Source organism: Podarcis cretensis (assembly GCF_951804945.1).
Source record: "Podarcis cretensis genome assembly, chromosome: 2".
NCBI lineage: Eukaryota > Metazoa > Chordata > Lepidosauria > Squamata > Lacertidae > Podarcis > Podarcis cretensis.
Window position 1 is genome coordinate 43,106,381 of NC_137171.1, and position 21,310 is coordinate 43,127,690.

At 44.2% G+C, this 21,310-nt stretch overlaps 1 protein-coding gene across 3 annotated transcripts; it reads left to right on the forward strand.

Moving 5' to 3' along the window:
* Window positions 1–5,592: 5,592 nt before the first annotated feature.
* Window positions 5,593–14,659, forward strand: LOC307209748 (G-protein coupled receptor 54-like). Of its 3 annotated transcripts, none has more exons than XM_079965118.1 (6): window positions 5,593–6,169; window positions 6,733–7,124; window positions 11,024–11,148; window positions 11,362–11,497; window positions 12,341–12,579; window positions 13,877–14,659. In XM_079965118.1, exons 2-6 carry the CDS (start codon window positions 6,821–6,823, stop codon window positions 14,240–14,242), a joined length of 1,170 nt encoding a protein of 389 aa, XP_079821244.1. In that variant the 5' UTR covers window positions 5,593–6,169; window positions 6,733–6,820; the 3' UTR covers window positions 14,243–14,659. The 3 variants fall into 3 exon arrangements, with proteins under 3 accessions (XP_079821244.1, XP_079821246.1, XP_079821245.1); XM_079965120.1 differs by having other exon boundaries at window positions 14,006–14,659; XM_079965119.1 differs by lacking the exon at window positions 5,593–6,169 and adding an exon at window positions 6,192–6,478.
* Window positions 14,660–21,310: the final 6,651 nt, after the last annotated feature.

A 21,310-nucleotide genomic window follows, 5' to 3' on the forward strand; every position in this document is an offset into this window, starting at 1 on the left:
AACTACAATTCCCATCATCCCTGACCACTGGTCTTGCTAGCTAGGGATGCTGGGAGTTATAGTCCAAAAACAGCTGGAGGCCCAAGGTTGGGAAACACTGCTCTAAGCGCTGATGACTCCATATCCTTTTTATTTCTGAAACGTCTCTTTTTTTTATGCCAGTCAAGTTTTACATTTGCATGCGAACATGTACAAAGCAATCCACTTTGAATTATTCATCTTCACACTTGCCATGCCTTTCACATTCTCTCATTACAACACAGAATCTTAATAAGCAACAAATAACAACTAAATTAGCTTTCAAACAGCAACACAAACTGAAAGATGAAGCCTAAAACAAATGTATATTAGTGGAATTCAAGAAGGAAGACCAAATGTGTATGTTTTGAAAAACTGCATGCTCGTTTTCCCGTTTCTACTTCTTACAGTAGCTGATTTTGATATGTCAATGTAGTGTGTCTTCCATAACCTTGATAGCAGATATTGCTAGCTCAAAAATATTTTTTTCATGTTTTTCTTCATCTTCAAGATTTGGATTATTAGTATCAAGTATCTGTTGCCGTGTGCATCTACTCAAAAGAGATAAAAGGGGGAAAGCCATAGCTCAGTGGTAGAACATCTCCTTTACATGCCGAAGCTCCCAGAGTCGGTTCCTGCCATCTCCAGGAAGGACTGGGAATGCCCCTGTCTGAAACCCTGATTTCCTGTTAGTCAGTGTATATGGACTAATGTTTTGACTCAATATAAAGCAGCTATTCTATGTTCCTAAAAGTAAGCTCTATTGAATTCAATTGTGCTTACACCTAGGAACCAGGGCATAGGACTGTTAAGTGTAATTGTTTAATTGTACATTGAAATGAACAAAATGGTCCCAGGAGATTCATTATCTCCCAAGCACTCAGCCGTCTCTTTCCATTCACTGGCTGACGTGTGCAGCAACGTAAGCTGAGAGCAGGGACATCAGTCTATCTTATTACACAATAAGACTTGGTAATTGTGTCTCTTGGCTTCCTTGAATTAGGATGAGTTATCTCTTCTCAACTCTTACCTCTTATTAGGTTGAAATTAAACAGCCTTATTTATAAGAGCCGCCTCATAGGCACAGAGAATGTCAAAAGGATTCCACTGTCTCCACGCCTAGGCAGAAAACCCAGGAATTATTTCTAAGGCACTGATGTTCTGTCTTGCTATGGGGCTGAAGCAAGGAAAGTGCCAAGATGCCTCAGGGGACAGTGTCTAGGGTGATTAAGGCAAGGAAGTTAGCAATATCTCCTGTGGTGTTGTAGGATATGCGCCATTTTATGGAATCATCCATAAGCTATGCCATATATTGAAGAGCTAGGAGGAAACTGCAAAGCTGTGACAAGTGAAGGATTTTGTCAAAACAATTCAAAGAGGCATAAAGGGGGTGCTAAATAAAAGGCTTTAGTAAGTGTGACATATTTTATGGATGGTCCATTTTACATGAAGCAGAAGCAGTTAAGAGTCAAGATAAGAATTAGACATAGGAGTAATCTATGGCGCCTCCAGCCGCCCTTTTAAGTGTGCATTCCCGATGATTTGTACTCATGGCGGTATCAGGGCAGTTATACACAATCCTGCTTTCAATACTGTTTGTACCTGCAAAAGTTTCAGGGTGGACATACTGCTTCATTTCCAACAAATGTGTGTTCTGTAACTTCCTACTGAAATTCTGTACCTTTTAATACTACCAATGTTTTAGTTTAATTTTGCCTCACTTTTGAGTATGACAGATTGAACCACCACACTGTGCCTCATTGTTAGAAAGCAACTTACTATCTTTTTAAAGCTGCTTTTTGACTTAAACTTATACCAAGAAAGTCGGGATAACAGCAAGAAAAGGAAAAAGCTCTTTTTCAAAAACAAGCTCTACGCTTGTTTGTTGTTCTTTACAATCTCTGGAAGCCCTTCCACCCTTTAAATAATTTTTTTTTAAAAAAATAAGCTGTGGTGAAGTTAGGCAATCTTGGACTTCACAGTCTCATATGAGGGCCCTTCTTTAAATGGCAATGTGTATTACTTCATGTACTTCAAAATGTGCAAGTCAGTCTTGCCTAATTTGGGGGCTTTCCTTCCCAATCTGCTGAGTGAGGCCCTGAACTGTCCTGATGGCACCACTGACTGTGCAGACCAAACAGCATGCGATTCTGAGGGCTGCCTCAGCCAGCCTCTGTGGAAATGCCTTCTCTTCAGTACCAGAGTTTGAAGGACTCCCCCTCACCACTGCCCTCCAGAGAATATAATTTTATGGCAGGAATTCATGGTTCTGGGCTCTTGTAGAAAAATATAGCATAGTCAGAGATAGATATCTAAGCTGGCAAGAGATTTATAACAAACAAAGAAAAATATTTATCTGGCAGAGTGGTTTTCAGCCACTCCAATGATGCAGAGAGGACACAATATTTTGCCTTTTGTGGGTTGCAAAGTCTCCTTGTGAGTTTATCTTTAGATGAATTTAGTCAAGCCTCTCCAGAGTCATGCCAGGTGATGTGCTTGCTAACCCGCCTGGTGTTTGGCTGCTGGTTTCCTAATCATCCAATTTGCCAGCTTGGTAATGTGTTTATTGCTGATTAGTTCTGACTCAGATGTCTGCTGTTCTCTTTGGGGGAGAGTCTGTGTTCTTGAGAATGATCTTGCTGGCTTTACATCATGATGCAAACAACTTTACAAAAAGATCTGTGAGGGAGCTCTGTACTACACCTCTGGATCAGAGATAGGGCCAAGTCATAGTGGTGTGTTCTGAATATGAGTTGAATGCATACTCATAGCATTCAGCTGGTTGAAGTGACTGATCACTCATGCCCTCCTTGCAACTCAACACACATTTATCAATGGTAGCCTAAGCACATCTGGAGGACCACAGGCTCCCCAGCTCAGCCCAGGAAGACTGTACTATCTCATTCTGTTCTATCCATAGACCAGACCAGAGGTGTTGATGTTCAAGCCAGCCCGCAAGACACATGCTCTCTAATCCCAGGTGCAGGAAGGTTCAAGAATATCCAGGAATCTGATCTCACAGCAGGCACATTGGCATGCAGGTCTGGGGACTGAGCCATCATTTACAATGATCTAGGTTGAGGGAAGGTGATATCAGACAGTCCCAGAGATTGAGCAATCCATGAGGCATTGGCAGTCCAGTGTAGTGCAGTCTCTAGAGGGGTCAGACTAGGACCGGGGAGATCCAGGTTCAAGTCCTCATGACACTCAGCCACAAACCTTTTGAGGGAGCTGCTGTTTTTCAGTACAATCCAGCTCACAAGGTTGCTTTGAGATTAAAAATAATAATGGTTCATGTATGCAACTTTGAGCTTCTTGGAAGGCTAGCTGTGGTAGCCATAGTAGTCCTTGGCAGGTATTTGCTTTGACACCTTGGTTCTAAATTAACCTGAGGGGAACTGAGGAAGAGAAGTTCCATCAAAAGCAAGCTCTTTTGATGGGTCACTTGAATTCTCACCATAAGTTCTTATGAGCCACTAAGAAAAGGACTAGCTGTGGTAGTCTCATCAGGCATTTGCTTAGACACCTTGGTTCTAAATTAATTTGAGGAAGGCAGAGAGAAGCTCCATCATAAGCAAGCTTTGGAGAGAGGCAGAGACCAAGGGTGTGTTCACATTGCCGCCTTACAGTGCAGCACAGTTGTTTTTCCCCTGAGGTGCTTTACTGCTCTTTTGCTCCCCACCAGCTGTTCACATCAGTACAGCTTAATTAGTATGAGGTTCATTTTTGTTTGTTTATACAAACAAATTAGTAATAGCTTAAGGAATCCAATCAGTGTGAAGCTGGTTTAAGAAATGATGCATCAACCAGCAGTACAGGATACATATGCATTTTGGATCATTGGATCATGCTGTGTGAACGTGGGTTAAAAACCCAGCGCTGGAGATGCAGTAAATGCACGGCAAACAGGAGTTGAATGTGGTCCAAGAGTAGAACAGGACTGTGCACTTGGCCATTTTGTTATTTCCCCACTCTCTCCCCTTCCTTTCGTCTGCCCTTATACTTCATTACCAATATGGCTCTGCCTCATTGTGTGCTTTCCCATCCTTAGTGCCTCTTTGCTTATTGAGGTCTTTATGCCAGCATGTGTCACCATGGCACTAGAACTAAGAGGCCTATGAAAAGCTCTTCCAAAGAAATCATAGAAGGGAATGGATGGAGAGAATGCTGTGCCTTATTAGCGAATGAAGAAGAAGAGGTGAGACAGTCATCTCTCGGTAAAATTGGCTTAGGATGAAAAGCAAATAAAGAAACACTTGGACATTTTTATATCAGGAAGCCACTCATACCTTTCAGAAGCATTCAAGAGAGAAGATAAGCTTCTTCCTGAGAACGATTGCTATTCTAGGTGGTCATTCATTCATTCATTCTTCATTTATAGAAACTGGAGATATTGGGGGTGGAGGGACGGGGCGGGGGAAAGAAAAACAATGCTTATATTAGTTAAGAGGCTGGAAAGCAGATGCCTCAGGGGTGAAGGACAAATACTCATTTGGAGGGGATGAGACTATCAAAATAAGTGGAGTGGCAAAAGTAAGGGCCAATGCATGTAAAAGGGTGTGATCTTTGAAGGACCTGGCTGAGGTTGGTTGCTTAGGTCTGCCTTGTTCCCCAAACAGAGGTGGTCCCTATAATAAATTCATGCCCTAGTTATAAAACAGAAGATGACCCTCTCCCTGTGTACCATGGGAAGGGCTCTTCTCCAAACCTTGCTTCAAGTATCAGAAGCTTGAGAATCCCTTCAGATCAAGTGTTGGAAACAAACAGTGGAGGCCTAGGTTCAATTTGTGTCAGGCCATGAAGGTGCCAACCTTTTTCAAGCTTGATTTACCCTCAGAGGCTTGTTGTGATTGGGGCAGGAGGGGCACCTAGAATCCCTCTCATTATATAACCCCATTCACTATAAGGGGCTGGGGAAGCACAGCAGGTGTTGCAGGTTGGTCTATAGATGTTTTGGCTGTTTAAGCAAATGAGAGATTCCAACTCACACGCTACCATTTCAAACAATTACTAGGAAAGGAGCCAATATTTGTCCATGTTGCTCAGTACTGTCTATCTACACCTATCTTCCCCAACCTGGTGTCCTCTAGACGTTTTGGACTGCAACTCCCATAATTCCTGTCTGCTGGCCATACTGTCTGGAACTGATGGGACTTTGAGTCCCACAACATTGGAAGGGCCACAGACTAGGGAAGGCTGGTCAGCAGAAATCTAGGATCTGCAGAAGAAGTTTTTCCCCCATCACCTACTGCTGAAGTGCTTTCACTTGGAGATGCCCAGATTTGAACCTGAGTCCTTCTGAAATGCAAGCCATTTATTTAAAAGGGAGCAGGGAACTCAGCAAGGATTTATTTTTCTTTAAATGGGTTTTCTTGAGCTTTAGGTACTTATGGGTGTGGTTTTTTTTTTGTAAATAAAATAAAGATTTTGTTCATTTTTTAATTGTGCAGGATAGTGTGCTCAACCCTAACTGAAAGTTTTCAGAAATGCTGAAAAGGAAAATCAGCCCCCCACTCACCCACCCACAATCCCATTCAAATTGTCAAAGAATTAAAATATGCAGGAAAACCGGGAAAGTTTGTTGTGTCATGGATTCATAGAATTGTAGAGTTGGAGGGGATCCCCAGGGTCAACCCGTTGCAAGTCGTTGGTTCAGTTCAGTACCTCTGCAGAAAGAAGTAAGGCTTGTTATTCCTTCCTCGATTTAAAACAAAGAGGACCACGGAAAACACCCAAGGTCATCTCAGGAAAATAGTGGCCTCTGTGTTCTCACGGAGTAACTTTCAGGGAGACCTCTGGAGTGCTCCCGTCCGCCAGACTCACATTTCTAAGCGTCCACGTTTGATCTCCTCGCTCTCTTTTCGCCTCTGCTTTCCCGCTCTGCGGGAGGGGTTGCAGCCGAGCCGGCGTGTGAGACAGAGGATGGTCTTCTTCATTTCTGTCAAACACTTGCACGCATCGCGTGGATCCTTTCTTCTGTGCACTTGCCTGCCGCTCCCTTCGTCCCGGACTGGGCATCTTCAAGCCTCCCCCGCGCACTTGTGGACTGCATCCCTGGGAGCCAATCAGAGCCGCCTCTTCCTCCCCTCATCGGCAAGTTCAGCTTGCCTGCTGTGCCTCTCCTTGGGTGCGGAGCCCAGCGTCGGTCAGGGTAAGTCCCGGGAAGGATGCTGCGCCAAAGGAGGCGGGTGGAAAAGAAGGAGTTGGCACAGGAAGGAGCTCAGGACCCCCCAGCGTAGTGGAAAGGGCAGATGGAGAGAAGGAGAGAGAGTTGCCAGCACGCTGTGGTGCAGATGAGGGTGAAGGGGTGTGCGGGGGTCTCTGTTCTGGCACAGGAGAAGGATTGCAGGAATAATGGGATCAACTCAGAGAGAACCCACCAGCGCAAAAGATGCTCTTTTGCCAACCCCGCCTCTAAATAATTGCTGCATCACCTTGCTACTGCCCCTGAGCCGGAAAGGTTGGAGAAACCTTAGGAAGCTTCTTAATTGTTTCTTCCTTCTACCCAAAGACCTGCTTAAGCTTTGAAGTTTCACGGGGGTTGTCTTCTTTCCCTACATTTGGCACCCAGCCCTATTTCTGCCAGGACTTTGCAAGTCACACACCCCTCTCTCCTGTGGCTAAGAGGAAATTGATCACCCTTGGGACATCAGTAGTTGCTCCAGTCCCTGCTACATCATCTCTCTCTCTGTCTCTCTCTCTCTCGCCTTTCAGAGAAATTAGTAAGACTTCCCACCCACGTTGCTTAGGAAGGAAGGCTGCACAGGTAGGGTTATTGTGGGTCCTCCCCTTCGCTCCAGGAATGGAGGCTGAGCTTTCGCCTTCCAAGGCCTGGTCCAGCGGGACAGCAGAACCCACCACACCCTGGTTGATGGAGCTTAGCAGTGTTGGGCCCAGCACAGATGGTGCCCTTCCAGTTGGGATGCAGCTGTGGATCTTCAACAGCAGTGGAGAGGAGGACACCTCACCTCCGTTTCTGACCGACGCCTGGCTTGTGCCTGTCTTCTATGCCCTCATCATGCTGCTTGGTCTAGTGGGGAACTCACTGGTCATCTATGTCATCAGCAAGCACCGCCAGATGCGCACAGCCACCAACTTCTACATTGGTGAGTGAACCCCGCCTGCTTGCTTTCCTGTTCTCTAGGCTTGCCCCACAACCACCTTGACTGCTGACAGGTGTCTTGGGGGAGAAGAAGGAGTGTAAAACTTCTTCCAACTCTCCTCTCTGATCTTCTTCAACCTGCCACATGTCACAGTGCCCAGACATGACTTTAGGCTTCTGTTATGCCAGAGAGTGCCCATCCATCCTAACCAGGATTGCTAATGGAATATTTCATATCCCCAGTATGCACAGCCCTTTCCCCAATGTTACCGCCAGTTCTTCCATAACATAAACAGGACAGGAAAGGCTGTTGAAAACTAACCTCATAGTGAATTTGCCAGAAATGCCTTCTCCCCCCCCCCCCCCCGGTGTGGTAAATAAAGTATTACCTATTTTTGGTCAGCCTCCCACCGCTAAGACAATTCAGTCTTGATTGCATTTTACTGATTTCGCAGACAGATGGTTAAAATACCCATCCATCCCGATTTTTATTTTCATTTTAAACTGATTCTCGTCCAGCTGGATATCTCAGTTGGTTAGAACATGGTGCTGACAGTGCCAAGGTTGCAGGTTCAATTTCAATTTGCAGGGGGGTGGATTGGATGATCCTTAGGGTCCCTTCCATCCTTATAATTCTAAGAGCTTCTAAAAGCACATTTATGGTCCATAGTGACCTGTAGCCTCCTGCTTGCACAGTTCCTGGGATTTAACTTGTTCTGATGTCTTCCAGTGATGGTCTACTATCAGGGGGAGAGAATTTTACTCTTCTCTATCCTCTTCAGGTCTCTGCGGTACACTTGCTCTAACTTTAAAATAATTGTGGATGTAATTTATCTTCAAGACGTACGTTGATTTACCAATAGAAAATACTGCAAATTGGTATATTACTTAATCTGTTTCTTCCATTATTTATCATACAAATTTGGCACCCTGATATAACAACTCGCACAATTTCATAGCTCTCCATGTACTATTAATATATTTAGATTGTGTGCCACAGCTATAGTGTCTACTTAGAAGTAAGTCCCGCTGAGTTCAGCATTGAATATAGTGGGACTCTGTTCTGAGAAAACATGCAAAGGAACCCTCGGGAGCTCACTTTAAGCGCCTGAATGTTTCTTTTGAACCATGTCCTTACCTTCCTCCACATACAATTCTAGGTTTGGAGCAGGCAGGCATAGTCTGAGGGAAACAGCTTCATGGGCCAAAGTGGGACCAGTAACAGGCTTAATTAGGCTTGAGGGCTGGAGGTTCACCATCCCGATATATAAGCTTGTTCTTTTTAAAAAGCAAGCATTTTACCCATTAAACAGATACCAGGGGAGGGGGCAAAACACACAGGTATCTCAGTGCTAGATGCAAATTCACAACAGCAACAGGTACACAGTACAGTGGTACCTCAGGTTACAGATGCTTCAGGTTACAGACGCTTCAGGTTACAGACTACACTAACCCAGAAATAGTACCTCGGGTTAAGAACTTTGCTTCAGGATGAGAACAGAAATTGTGCAGTGGCGGCGCAGTGGCAGCGGGAGGCCACATTAGCTAAAGTGGTACCTCAGGTTAAGAACAGTTTCAGGTTAAGAACGGACCTCCAGAACAAATTAAGTTCTTAACCTGAGGTACCACATGCACATTATGCTTTTAGGAGCAAGAGGATTCCCTCCCTTTTGTGCTCAGTTTCCTTAAATGTTTAAACTGCCCGAGAAACATCTACAACTCACTGATTGGAGCTTTAATTTAATTTAAGTAGTTTGTTTAAACATTTATATCCTACCCTTCCTCCCTAAGGCAGCAGATGAGAAGTGATAAAACATCTTCAAAAATATTTTGAAAAGCTAAACAGAGATGCAAATTTGCTGCCTGATGAGCCATACTACAGCTGTTCGACAAGGACAGTATAAAGGGAAGCTCCCCATGGTTTCACATTTTCAATTTCCTTGAGCTAGCCAAGGGATTCAGCCAATATAATGTGTGAAGCTGGTCAGCGTCTGCATCCAAAGCATAGCTTGGTGAGTCTAGATGAGAAATCCCCACTCGCAGTCCTTAGCACAGAAAGTGTTTCTTTGTCTGATTACCACGATCCACCACCCTGCCCTCTGCTTTTCCTTAGTGTGTGAAGACTGTCAGTATTTTGCATGGTCTAGTTTAGTTTGTTTTCCATCTCATAATCATTGTTAGGCTTTCCATTATTAGTGTGAAGGCTTGTATCTCATCAAAAATGGTTTTGTGACTGCTCTAGACAGAAGTTGTATACTATTCCTCTTCTGAGCTATTTTCCAGTCCCATTCTCCGTCATTACTGGGGTCTGTTATTGGTCTTCCTCCTTCTAATCTAGATTTACCCTATTATACCCTGGACCCAATCTCCATTTTCATGAATGAAACTATTTTCTAACATTCTTTTACCAAAAGCTGCATCCAACTGGCTGCAACCTGCTCTCAGGGCACTTTCACACTATCACTTTTTCAGGTGGGATTCAGACACATACAGTACTAGCAATTTCAGGTTGCACAGTTCAAGATGATTGAGTGATCTTTTGCGACAAATCTGCTTCCCCAAAAGACTGGACTTATTTGCAATAAGGAAAGTGATGGGAAATTTATGGGATAACACTTGCTTTGATGCAAGGTCATCTAACTGCCCAGGAGCCAGCATTGTCTAATCTCTCTGCAAACAAATCAGTGTGAATGCTCAATAAACAGGTTACCTGGAAGTCCTCAGCCCTATTTTTTGTGCATTAAATATCCCAGTATTTTTTTTAATTAGTTAATTTTATTAAAACAGTTATTTAAAAATTACAGTACAGCTCTGTCCGCTGCTGCCAAAATATCACAGAACGATCATTCCAATCCTCAATCCCACATCACTGTCATGTTGGCTCACCAAATATCCTCAAATATCCTGGTATGTGTAGGGATACATCGGTGCAAATTGCTCAATTTTAAAGTGTTATTGATAGGAAATAAAACACCATCACCACCTGCACTTGCAGTTCTGGAAGCAGATTTATACAGGAACTGTGCAAAGATACCACAGGAGTAACTAGCAACAACAGCCCTGGTCTCAATGTTCCTTTATTCTGGAGTGTTCAAGGGGCTCCATCAGAAATGTCACTATTCCAAAATTCTGGATGCAGTGAGCATCCAGTGAGCAACATGAAGCAGAATTTTATTTTATTTTATTTTATTTTATTTTATTTATTTATTTATTTATTTCATTTTTAAGTGCCACAATTCTTCCTAAAAGAGCCTGGAGCAGTAATCCACAAAGCAAAGGAATTGTGAATAACATAAGTAAGAACATTTCAAAACAACCACATGTCTCCACAGCAAATGATAGAAACTTTCATAGAGCTGGAAGGGACCCAAGGGTAAATGAGTTCAACCCCCTGCAATGCAGGAATCTCGGCCAAAGCATCCATGGCAGATGGCCACCCAACCTCTGCTTAAAAACCTCCAAGGAAGGAGAGTCCACCACCTCTCGTGGAAGTCTGTTCCACTGCCTAACAGCTTTTACTGCCAGATAGTTTTTCCGAATGTTTAGTCGGAATCTCCTTTCTTGTAACTTGAAGCCACTGTCTCAAGTCCTACCCTCAAGAGCAGTAGAAAACAAGCTTGCTCCATCTTCCATACCATTTTAAGGCTTCCAGGAGCAGTATCTTTCAGCCATTACATGCCTCAGGAAACAGAAATCTTTTACAAATTGCTCCTGTATGTAATGGTGATGATAATGACGTTAATAAGAAACTTTTTATTATTTATATGTCTCCCGTTTGACTGGATTGTTATTAATAACAGAGGCAGTAACAGGAACTTCCCAGTGCAGCCAATACATGTGTGATCTTTAGTACGCCTATTATGCCTAAGTCCCATGCTGATGTTGACTCTGTATCTTTTGCAGCAAACCTGGCTACCACTGACATAATTTTCTTAGTGTGCTGCGTTCCCTTCACTGCCACGCTCTATCCCCTCCCCAGCTGGGTGTTTGGGGACTTCATGTGCAAATTCGTCAACTATTTGCAGCAGGTGAGCTTGAATGGTGGAAGAATCTATGTGTGATATTTTAGTGGATTTACGATATTACGTGTGTTGCAGTGAGGGCGAGTGTCTCTGCACTGTATATCATACACATGTGTGCAGCTGTTTGGGAACCCCCGTGAAGGGGGTGGAGGTGAGTGCTGGAGTCTAAAGGAACAGATCGTATGGTCTCCCTTTGCCAGTTGTTTCTCTTCTCACCAGGTAACCGTGCAGGCTACGTGCATCACTCTAATGGCGATGAGTATGGACCGCTGCTACGCCACACTGTACCCACTGCAATCACTCCGTTATCGGACCCCCCAGGTAGCCATGGCAGTCAGCTTTGCGATCTGGATTGGTGAGTGAGGGCAGCAAAGTCTATGAACACAAATTTATGGGGAAGAAAGGGGCTGGCGCTTGCTTGATACGGAGGAGCCAGGTAAGTGTAAATCCTGACCCATCCAGTTTGGTATTCCTGGTATCAGGCTTGTCACTCAGAATCTAAGCAAGAACCAGCTTCTTTATTGACTCTTTGGTGTACATATTTACTTTGGTCAATAAAGAAGAAGTTGGTACTTGCTTAGATGCTAATACCAACTTCTTAATTGACCAAAATAGCTAATTTCATGGGCTACAGTCCACTTCATCAGATGCATAACATGCAACCCTCTGCTAGCAGGGATTTTTACATGTGGGTATACTTAACCGTCTAGGAGTCCTTTACCCTTTCTCTTTTTTTAACCTTTTATAGAGAATAATCATACACAGTGAGGTCAGAGAGTAATGGGGTGCAAAAAATACAGATTGTCATAATTTCTTTAAAGCACACATGTGTGTAAGATTCATAAATCAGTATTGATAACAGAAACACAATGACATTGGGAAGTTAATTAACACCCTGCAGTACATTAAGAAATAAGCAGGCTATAAGCAGAATTGGTGGTTCCAGTGTCTTCACTGGCTCTAACGTTCACTTCAGTTGCTGTCAAAATCCTGGTCTCACCTCTTCTTCACAGGCCCACTCCTATTTACTGAAGAACAAGATCTGCCTTAATCACATGGTATCCAAATAAGGCCTGGTTTGTTTATTGTTGCTCATTGATGTTATTTTGATCTCTGTAGGTTTTGCTTTGATCTCTGCAGGTTACAAGATGGAGCATCCCTGCATAGGAGCTTGACATCTGTGTCTTTGACCCCCTAGGTTCCTTCATTCTCTCATTACCCATGGCTGTGTACCATCGCACTGAGGTCGGCTACTGGTATGGCTTACGCACCTACTGTATTGAGGCATTCACCAGCAAGAGCCAGGAGCGAATCTTCATTCTATACACTTTCTTGGCTGTCTATCTGTTGCCCCTCCTCACCATCTGCCTTTGCTACTCTATTATGCTCAAGCGCCTTGGACGCCCTGTGGTGGAACCCATGGACCATGATTACCAGGTAAGTCGGTGGACAGAAATTGAATGGTCACCCTGTTTCTTGTTAGGCTTTCACAACTCTGTCACCCTATACATGTCACAGGCAAATTTTCAATTTCGCTATTCTAAAGGAGGCCTATGAAATCTATACCAAACTGCTGAAAGACAGGCAAAGTACTAAACACCTAGGGGAGGAGTCAACTAACAAGCCCTGTCAACGGGGCTGGATTAACCATTACGCAAAAGACACATGTGCTTAGGGCATCAAGGGGAGGGGGGGCACGACAAAATTTTTCCATTGCTGAATTTACCATGGGCCATATGGTGCAGCTGGGGAAAAAATGGCCTCCACAATAAATGAAAAAATTACATATATATCTGTGCAAGAATAAAAAGAAATAATAATAATAATAATAATAATAATAATAATAATAATAATAGAGATTAATGATATACAACAAAATATATAACAAAATTAAAATCTGGTAAACTGCCACTTGGTCTACCAAGGCTCACATGTTTATATTTTGAATTAGATATATATGGGGGCACCAAAATCTTTTAAATGCTTAGGGCCTCTAAAGGTCTTAATCTGGCCCTGCCTGTCAACATAAGTCCTGCACAAGGACTGATTTTTATTATATTTTTAATTTTTATTGTATTTTAAATATTTTGTTCAAGGCCTCCCAGAGTGGCTGGGAAAACCCAGCCAGATGGGTGGGGTATAAATATTATTATTATTATTATTATTATTATTATTATTATTATTATTATTATTCCACTTGCATAATGGGGCTTTCCCGCCTCCCCTCCAGGCCTCCTGTTTGCTGGGTAGTGATTAGGGGGGTCGGGAGAACCCTTGGAACAAGGCGTGTGGGGAAGAGAGAGGGGGGTCATTCCACCTGCTAAGCCAAAAGGCTTTCACTGATGGAACAAGTAGAAGAGCAGGACGTCAAATTCCTCCCCTATTCTCTTATGGTGTAGCAAGTTTCCAAAAAGGGCAACTAAAATGATCAAAGGGTTGGAGCATCTCCCTTATGAGGAAAGGTTACAACACTGGGGGCTTTTCAGTTTTAAAAAAATGATCGGGGTGGGGGCATGATAGAAATTTATAAAATCATGCATGGCATGGAGAAAGTGGATCTCCCTCTCTCATAATGCTGTGTGGGCAGAGTGCTGTTACATGCATGTCCTGTTTTCAGGCTTCCAATAGGAATCTGAGAAAAGGATGCTGTGTTTAGATGGGCCTTTGGTGTGATCCACCATGGCTCTTCCTATTCTCTTACACTGGGTGGACCACCTGTGACTTTTCTGTTCAGTCCCAGCAGGTGCAACATATGTCTGAGCGCTCAGCTGCCATGAGGGCCAAGATTTCCAAGATGGTGGTGGTGATTGTGCTGCTCTTCACCATTTGCTGGGGTCCTATCCAGCTTTACTTGCTCTTCCAGGGCTTCTACCGCCACTTCCAGGCCAACTATGAGACCTACAAGATCAAGACGTGGGCCAATTGCATGTCATATGCCAACTCGTCTCTCAACCCCATTGTCTATGCTTTCATGGGAGACAGCTTCCGCAAATCCTTCAAGAAGGCTTTCCCCTTCCTGTTCCGGCAGCGGGTTGGGGACAATGGCGTGCACTCAGGCTGCCGCAATGCGGAAGTGAAATTTGTCATGGAGGGAACTTAACCCTTTCGCCTGACCTGGCTTTGAACGATTCTGCCTGGTCTGCACTGCCAAAGGATGCCGAGAAGGACAAAGACATAGAGCAAGATGACCTGTAAGCCATCAAGGGTCTCACAGAGAGAAATTTGTGGTTATTTCAATACAATAACCAGAACACTAAGGATTTTAGTTCATCGATACACAGTAATAATGCCTTGGGGGAAGGTCTGATTGTGGATTTTAGTTTTAAGTTAAATGATGCAGGAATCTGAACCGAAGTACTATGCCACAAGATTAGCAGAAGCAAGCCTTTCTTTTTGTGTTTGTGGAGTGGATAACATGAGTACTCTGCCTTCTTCAAAACATGGCTTTGTGTTTGGCGCTCCATCTTGGATTTATCCTGGACCTTCAAATGTAAGAATAAAGCTTTTTCAAACTGCATTTCCTCCGAGGCTTAAATACATTTACAACCTGTGTTTCCCAAGTTCTACTCATCCCGCACTGTAACCACTACACAACACTGCCACAGGGCCAGCAGCATAGGTTCCATTGTCCATACCACTGCAGACAGACATTAGATAGTAGCAACCTCCTTTTAAGATGTTTCACCTTTCTCCTGCCATGAAGATGGGATAATCAAGAGGTCAAAAAGCACAAACTGTTCCTTCTCGTCATTCTCATTACAAGGTGTTGCGTAGGCAGGTTGAAGTGAGCAGTAGCCACAATAATTTCACCCGAAGTTCTGGAAAATTACATTATCAAACATCTATTGCTCCTCCTGGTGGGTTCATTCTGCACATTGTTCTGTGTTCTCAAGGGCCACCTACTGGTCGATGTTTCAGGCTGCAGTCCTGTTGCTTATATGGGAACTTCCATAGCTGTCAACTTACAGATTTGAAAATAAGGGACCAGCAGCCTCGAAAATAAGGGATCAGCAGCCAAAATAAGGGATTTTAGTCAACCAGCTGAAATACAAAGTTAATAGGGACCAGATAATTTTGGAGAGCAGTGCTGGTTTTTAGCCCTTCATTTCCAGAGGTTGCTGCTCGAGACACCAGCTGATGAAACACTGCAATTAAATAACTACAAGCAGCAGCCACTTCTCGCGCAAAACGAAGTCCAAGCTATGAAGATGCTGCTGCAGTTCTGTATCTTTTCTCTCGTGCTCCATCTGCAGCTCTCAGTTCCATCAGGCAGGGTGGGAGGAAGGGGGGGGGGAATAGCGCCCGAAGTAAACCCACAGATCAGACCATCTATGCTAGTCTACCACTACAAATCTATGGGAAAAGCGCTTGCGGTCCTTCCTCCGCTTTCCCTTTCTATGGTTAGCCCTTGGAACACCTGCCCACGCCTCCGCCTCCACCTCCTCTCTCTGAACTGCTTTCTCTATAGTTGCCCTCGCTCTCCTCTCAAGGCTCCTCAGCAATTCATAGGCCGTGCCAGGCTGCCCATCTCATCTGGGTCCTTCGGTGGTGCAGCCACAGTACGGCCTAGTGGGAGCGGCGGGGGGCAGAGGGGAGGCCCCAGGCAGAGACACTCAGTTTGGCGGCCGCGAGGAGGATGGTGGCGGAAGGGCCCGAGGCTCCCGCCAGTCCCAGCGGGAAGGGGCTTCCGGGGGCCGAGGCTGGTGAGAGGAGGCCGGAGGGGGGCGGACCGGGCAGCCAGGCAACACAGTTGGAGCCTCCCTCCTACCTGGCCAGCAGGGAGGGAGGGAGAGGAGCTGCTTCCTTTGAAACCCAGGAAATTTAAGGGACATCATCAATAAGGGACAGCAGTGGGACACGGCGCTGGGATAAGGGAGTTTCCCGCCAAATAAGGGACGGCTGACAGCTATGATGGGCACTCAGTGAGGCTTCTCAGTAAAAATGCCTGGGATTGTGCTGTTAATACCCAATTAATCTGGAATGCACATTTTAAAAAGGTCCAAACTAAGCACATTGGTGCCCAAAGAAAAACTGCTTTTATGTAGCCATTGTCAACACTTTGTTAAGATGTAAGTTGTCAACCTTAGGGCTGCCATGAGGTTTTCCTTTAAAGAAGCTCAACCGTTTTGGGTGGTCCTGGTTTTTACTTTTTGAAATATGGCAACCCTAGTCGACCTCCTTACTGTGCTGCAGGTTCTATGGAGAAGGAAATGGTTTTTGCAGACTAGCAAGAATCCATGTGGGGTTTCGTGAGTGCATATATGTGCATCTGTTTCTGTTCATCAACTTCCTGTTGCCCCTTGTATAAATCAGCAGGAAGGAGGAGGAAGAGGGAAGAACTAGAACTGGTTTGCTACACTGGTCATTGGCCGTGGCTCCACCTACTATTACTCTCTCTGCCTTCTGTCCTGCCAGTTCTAATGGGCACTAGCTGTTACTGTTAGTTATCACAGTGGTTAAGTATAAGATCCTATGCACACTTACTTTGAGTGTGCATTAGATTCAGTAGGACTGACTTATAAGAAAACATGCGTAGAAGTGGGGTTATGTCAATAGCCCAGTCAGAAACAAGGAACCATAGGGATTACATGAACAGGAGATTGGAAACATGTGCCTGTGGTTGTCCTGGAGCATATTCTCTGTAGCTTGCAAAGCTCCTCGCTTTGCTTGGCTAATGTGCCTAACATCTTTGCAACCCACAGAGAAGGTATTCCAAAACAACTAAAGGTACCTGATTTCCTATAGCCAGTAAGTGGTTTATTTGCATGTTTATAAAATATTTAGAGCCTATGTCTGAACTTTCATTTTCAAGGCAGTTTATACAACACTTCTTCTTCTTCTTCTTTAAACACATTAAAAGAGGAATAACGGAACCGAAACGTAAAAGCAGAATAGTACAGTAAAAAGAATAGAATTATACAGGCAATAACTATGGAGGCCACTTTCATATCATCAAGGAAGTGCATTAACTGGAAAAGAATAATAATGAGAGCCCAGTTTTGTAGACTTCCTAACTATGGCGGAGGTATATTGTATTTCTGTTTAAATTATAGCCATTATTTCTAAATTTGCATGTAGAAGAGGATGTGTAGAGATGCAAATTTGGAAATTTGCAGTTTAAACAGAAATACAGTGCATATTATCCAGATTTCATCTCCACTTTAAATGCATTTTGAACACATTTTAACACTGCCAGCCACTCAAATAAAGGGGACAGTCCCTGAAAGTCATGCAAAACCTTAAACTTTTTATATCCTTCATTGTGTGGGAAGAAGAAGAAGAAGAAGAAGAAGAAGAAGGAGAAGAAGAAGAAGAAGAAGAGGAGGAGGAGGAGGAGGAGGAGGGGGAGGAGGAGGAGGAGGAGGAGGAGGGGGAGGAGGAGGAGGAGTTTGGTTTTGATATCCCGCTTTATCCCTACCCTAAGGAGTCTCAAAGCGGCTAACATTCTCCTTTCCCTTCCTCCCCCACAACAAACACTCTGTGAGGTGAGTGGGGCTGAGAGACTTCAGAGAAGTGTGACTAGCCCAAGGTCACCCAGCAGCTGCATGTGGAGGAACGGAGACGTGAACCCGGTTCACCAGATTATAAGTCTACCGCTCTTAACCACTACACCACACTGGCTCTCCAGTGTGAACTCCATTGGGGGACAAGACCTGGGAGAGGAAATTAATATGGTTAAGGTAGAGTAAGATCTAGCCCTCAAAACAATTGTCTTCAGTTTCAACCACCATTACAGAAAATTCAATGAAAATAATTCACAGTTGTTTTCTCATGCCTGCATGGATGGGGATCACTTTTAGAAACCAGGTAACAAGTTCTGTTGGTGTAATTGTGCCCATCAGTTCGCACTTTCTGGTCCAATGTAATAGCAGAAACTAGCACTACTATTGGTAATGTGGTACAGGCAGACCTGGCTTTGTGCCTCCTACCTATATTCAAAGGCAGTAACTTCTCTGTCGTGCTGAAACTCTTTATTATCTGTCTGTTAATGGCTGCTCAGCTCATAGTGGCCCAGGGGTATAAGGATCCCTCGAACATCACAGTGAATAATTGGCTTAGGGAAGCTCTGCACATTGCAGTCTTGGAAAAACTCAGGCACCATCTAAGAGTTGGGGGGGGACGACGACAAAAAAACAGAGAATTTTGCAGCTGTTTGGTCGATTTTTATGATTTTTGCTTGCCTGTAAATGGAAACATTAATGACTCTTGACATCATTTGATTGGGCATTATACTAACAGACAATTTTGTCTACGTGGGTTCCACCATAACCAGCAACCTCTCCATTGACACTAAGCTGGACTTGTGTATTGGCAATGCAGTTATGGCAATGGCTTGCCTCTCCAGAAGGGTATAGGAGAATGTGATGCTAATGCCCAGTACCAAGACGAAGGTCTTCCCTGACTCTCTCTCTCTCTCTCTCTCTCTCTCTCTCTCTCTCTCTCATAGCAATAGAACCTATTGCTCACCTGCTGGTTCTTCCGGGTATTTGTCTTTCAAGCCTAAATTAAATGTTTCCAAATGACAAGAATCCCTACATTGTGAATTATAGAATTGTAGATTTGGAAGGCACCCTGAGGATCATCTTGTCCAGCCCCCTCTAATGCAGCAATCCTACCCACCAAACCTCTGGTTAACAGCCAGATGTACTGACCCATTGCTTTGCACAGTTTCTGTACACAACTGAAAGGTTTGTGCTTACTCACCTTTTGTTGTATACTGTTTTTCTTTATCTTGCTTCTCTCCTTTTTGTGTTGGACTAATCCAATTAAAAAGAAGAAAGAAAGAAAGAAAGAAAGAAAGAAAGAAAGAAAGAAAGACAATGCCTCTCACCCAGGTTACCTATGTGCCTGCTCAGTCTGCTGCCTGGGTAAAAACCAGTGCATTTTTTCAGCCAGAGTGTGCTGGAACACAGTTCCGGCACCTCTCAGTTGGGTGCCATTGAGGGACAGCTCTCCCCTGCCTGCTTCTTGCCTTTACGTACTTCCCTTCCTCCCCCACAACAAACACTCTGTGAGGTGAGTGAGGCTGAGAGATTTCAGAGAAGTGTGACTAGCCCAAGGTCACCCAGCAGCTGCATGTGGAGGAGCAGAGACGTGAACCCGGTTCCCCAGATTACAAGACTACCACTCTTAACCACTACACCACACTGGCTCTGGCACTGGCAGGGGCACATTTATTTGACCTGCACCAAAACCAGGGATGACCCAAAAATCAGCTAGGGAGACAGCTTGCCCTAGTTTTTCACTCCTCTGCCTGCGGTGAACGAAGCTGTTGTCAAACCAGCATCTGTTCAGGGTTGTCGAGCAGCAACTTACTGTAACAACTTCATGGTGAGAACCTATTTTCTTGAAAATAGCACCTATTTTCTTGAAAAAAAGCACTGGTAATAACCATCGATGGACCAAGTCATGGCCCCTTCTGCTCTTCTGCTCTCCCTTCATAGGCCCTTTAAATAGAGGCTGTCTCACAGCAGCCTCATAAACTTAAAAGATATAGAATGAAATTGGTATTAAGGAACATTTAAGCTTAGAACTGCTCCAGAGCCAGACTTAGTCACATCTTTTTAAAGGCCATGGGTCTATTAGAAGTAGGCATGAATAGTTGAATCTTCAGCTAATGTTTCATTGTCAATGGGGTCTCCCCACCCCAATTTAATATTGAATATAGGCTAGGATTAGACTAAACGTTGGTGTTAATCTTGGCCCTTCTCCTGAAGTCTCTTCTTCTACCCGATACAGAACCTTGAAATGGCGGACTTTCACAGTATGCCTTTAGTAAAACTGTCTACCAGTCCAACTCAGAAGGCAGATGACCTTCCATTAGCAAATATGACTGCTAGCTCTCATGGTTTCCAAGGCAACAAAAGGTGGATGAGGTTCAGGAACAATGCCTATCCCTTCTGATGACAGGGAAATTAGGTCAAGGACTCCAGTATGCCAAATGGTGTTTGAGCGTAGGGTGTGAGTGACTAAAATGGGCTGGAAATAGAAAGCACCTTTGCTGAACTCAGCCCCTACCTTTAGTCCTATTATTTTAGAACAAGTGAAGGCAAGGGACATTTTGTTAAGACAGCAATTCAACTGGTGGTGTTCCTGTTCATGAAACTACTGATAATAATCCATTCTTCAGGGAGCTAAGCAGTCCAGAGCAATGCCACCTGAGACAAGCAGAGGGGAGGTCGTGGGCTTTGGCAAACAGATTTGGGATGGTTAGCTAGCTGGAAGAACAGGAGAAACTCTACTGAAGGAGAACAAAGAAGGACAATGGATCCAACTAGGGTATCTGTTGTAACTTTTAACCACCTCTCTTCTCACTTCCTTAAAACTTGGTAGGCAATTATGCAATATGAACTGATTTCCTTAGAAACATTTACCACCCACACTGAACGGTTTTTTCCAAGTACCTCAAAAAAATTGTCATGAGTGCATGGCACCACTTCCCTAAGTGGCAAGACATCAAGGACAGTCCTACAGGGTTTAATTCCCTCTGGATGAGGTAGCATTGAAGACTTACCATTCCTTGAACATTTGAGAAAAAGTTCTGCTGTGCAAAATGCTCCTGTTCGGTGAATCCACAGATCCATGCCCCTTCCCATCATACTCCATTCCCTTCTTCATATGGCCAGTGGGTATGCCCAGTCTTCATTGGTGTGGTTTTTTTTATGAAAGGTGGTGGTGTTCCACTTTCTTAGGTTTTCCCCCCTACTTTGAAAACTTAGGGTTTCCATGAGTATGCTGATACCTCCAGCTTGTTCCCCGGTGGCCCTGTTTCGGCTAGAAGTGATATATAAGCAGAGCCTTTTGGAAGCAAATAGACACTCCATCAGCAGGCAGATCCCCAGAGAAACTTTGGCAGCTTCCATCACCACAGCTGAACTCCATCTACAAAGTCTCAGCTGTCTGACCCTCTCTCTTTCAGGACACATAAATGTGCTCACTCACAGGGACTGCTGTGTGTGATTTACCCACAGATCTACAAAATTTGATTCCAAATACCATCTGCAAAGATGATATTCAGTTGTGAAATACAGTGGTACCTTGGTTCTCAAACGGCTTGGATCCCAAACATATCGGCTCCCAAACACCGCAAACCTGGAAGTAAGTGTTGTGGTTTGCGAACGTTTTTTGGAAGCCGAACGTCCATTTCGGCTGTCAGCATTGTTTCCAG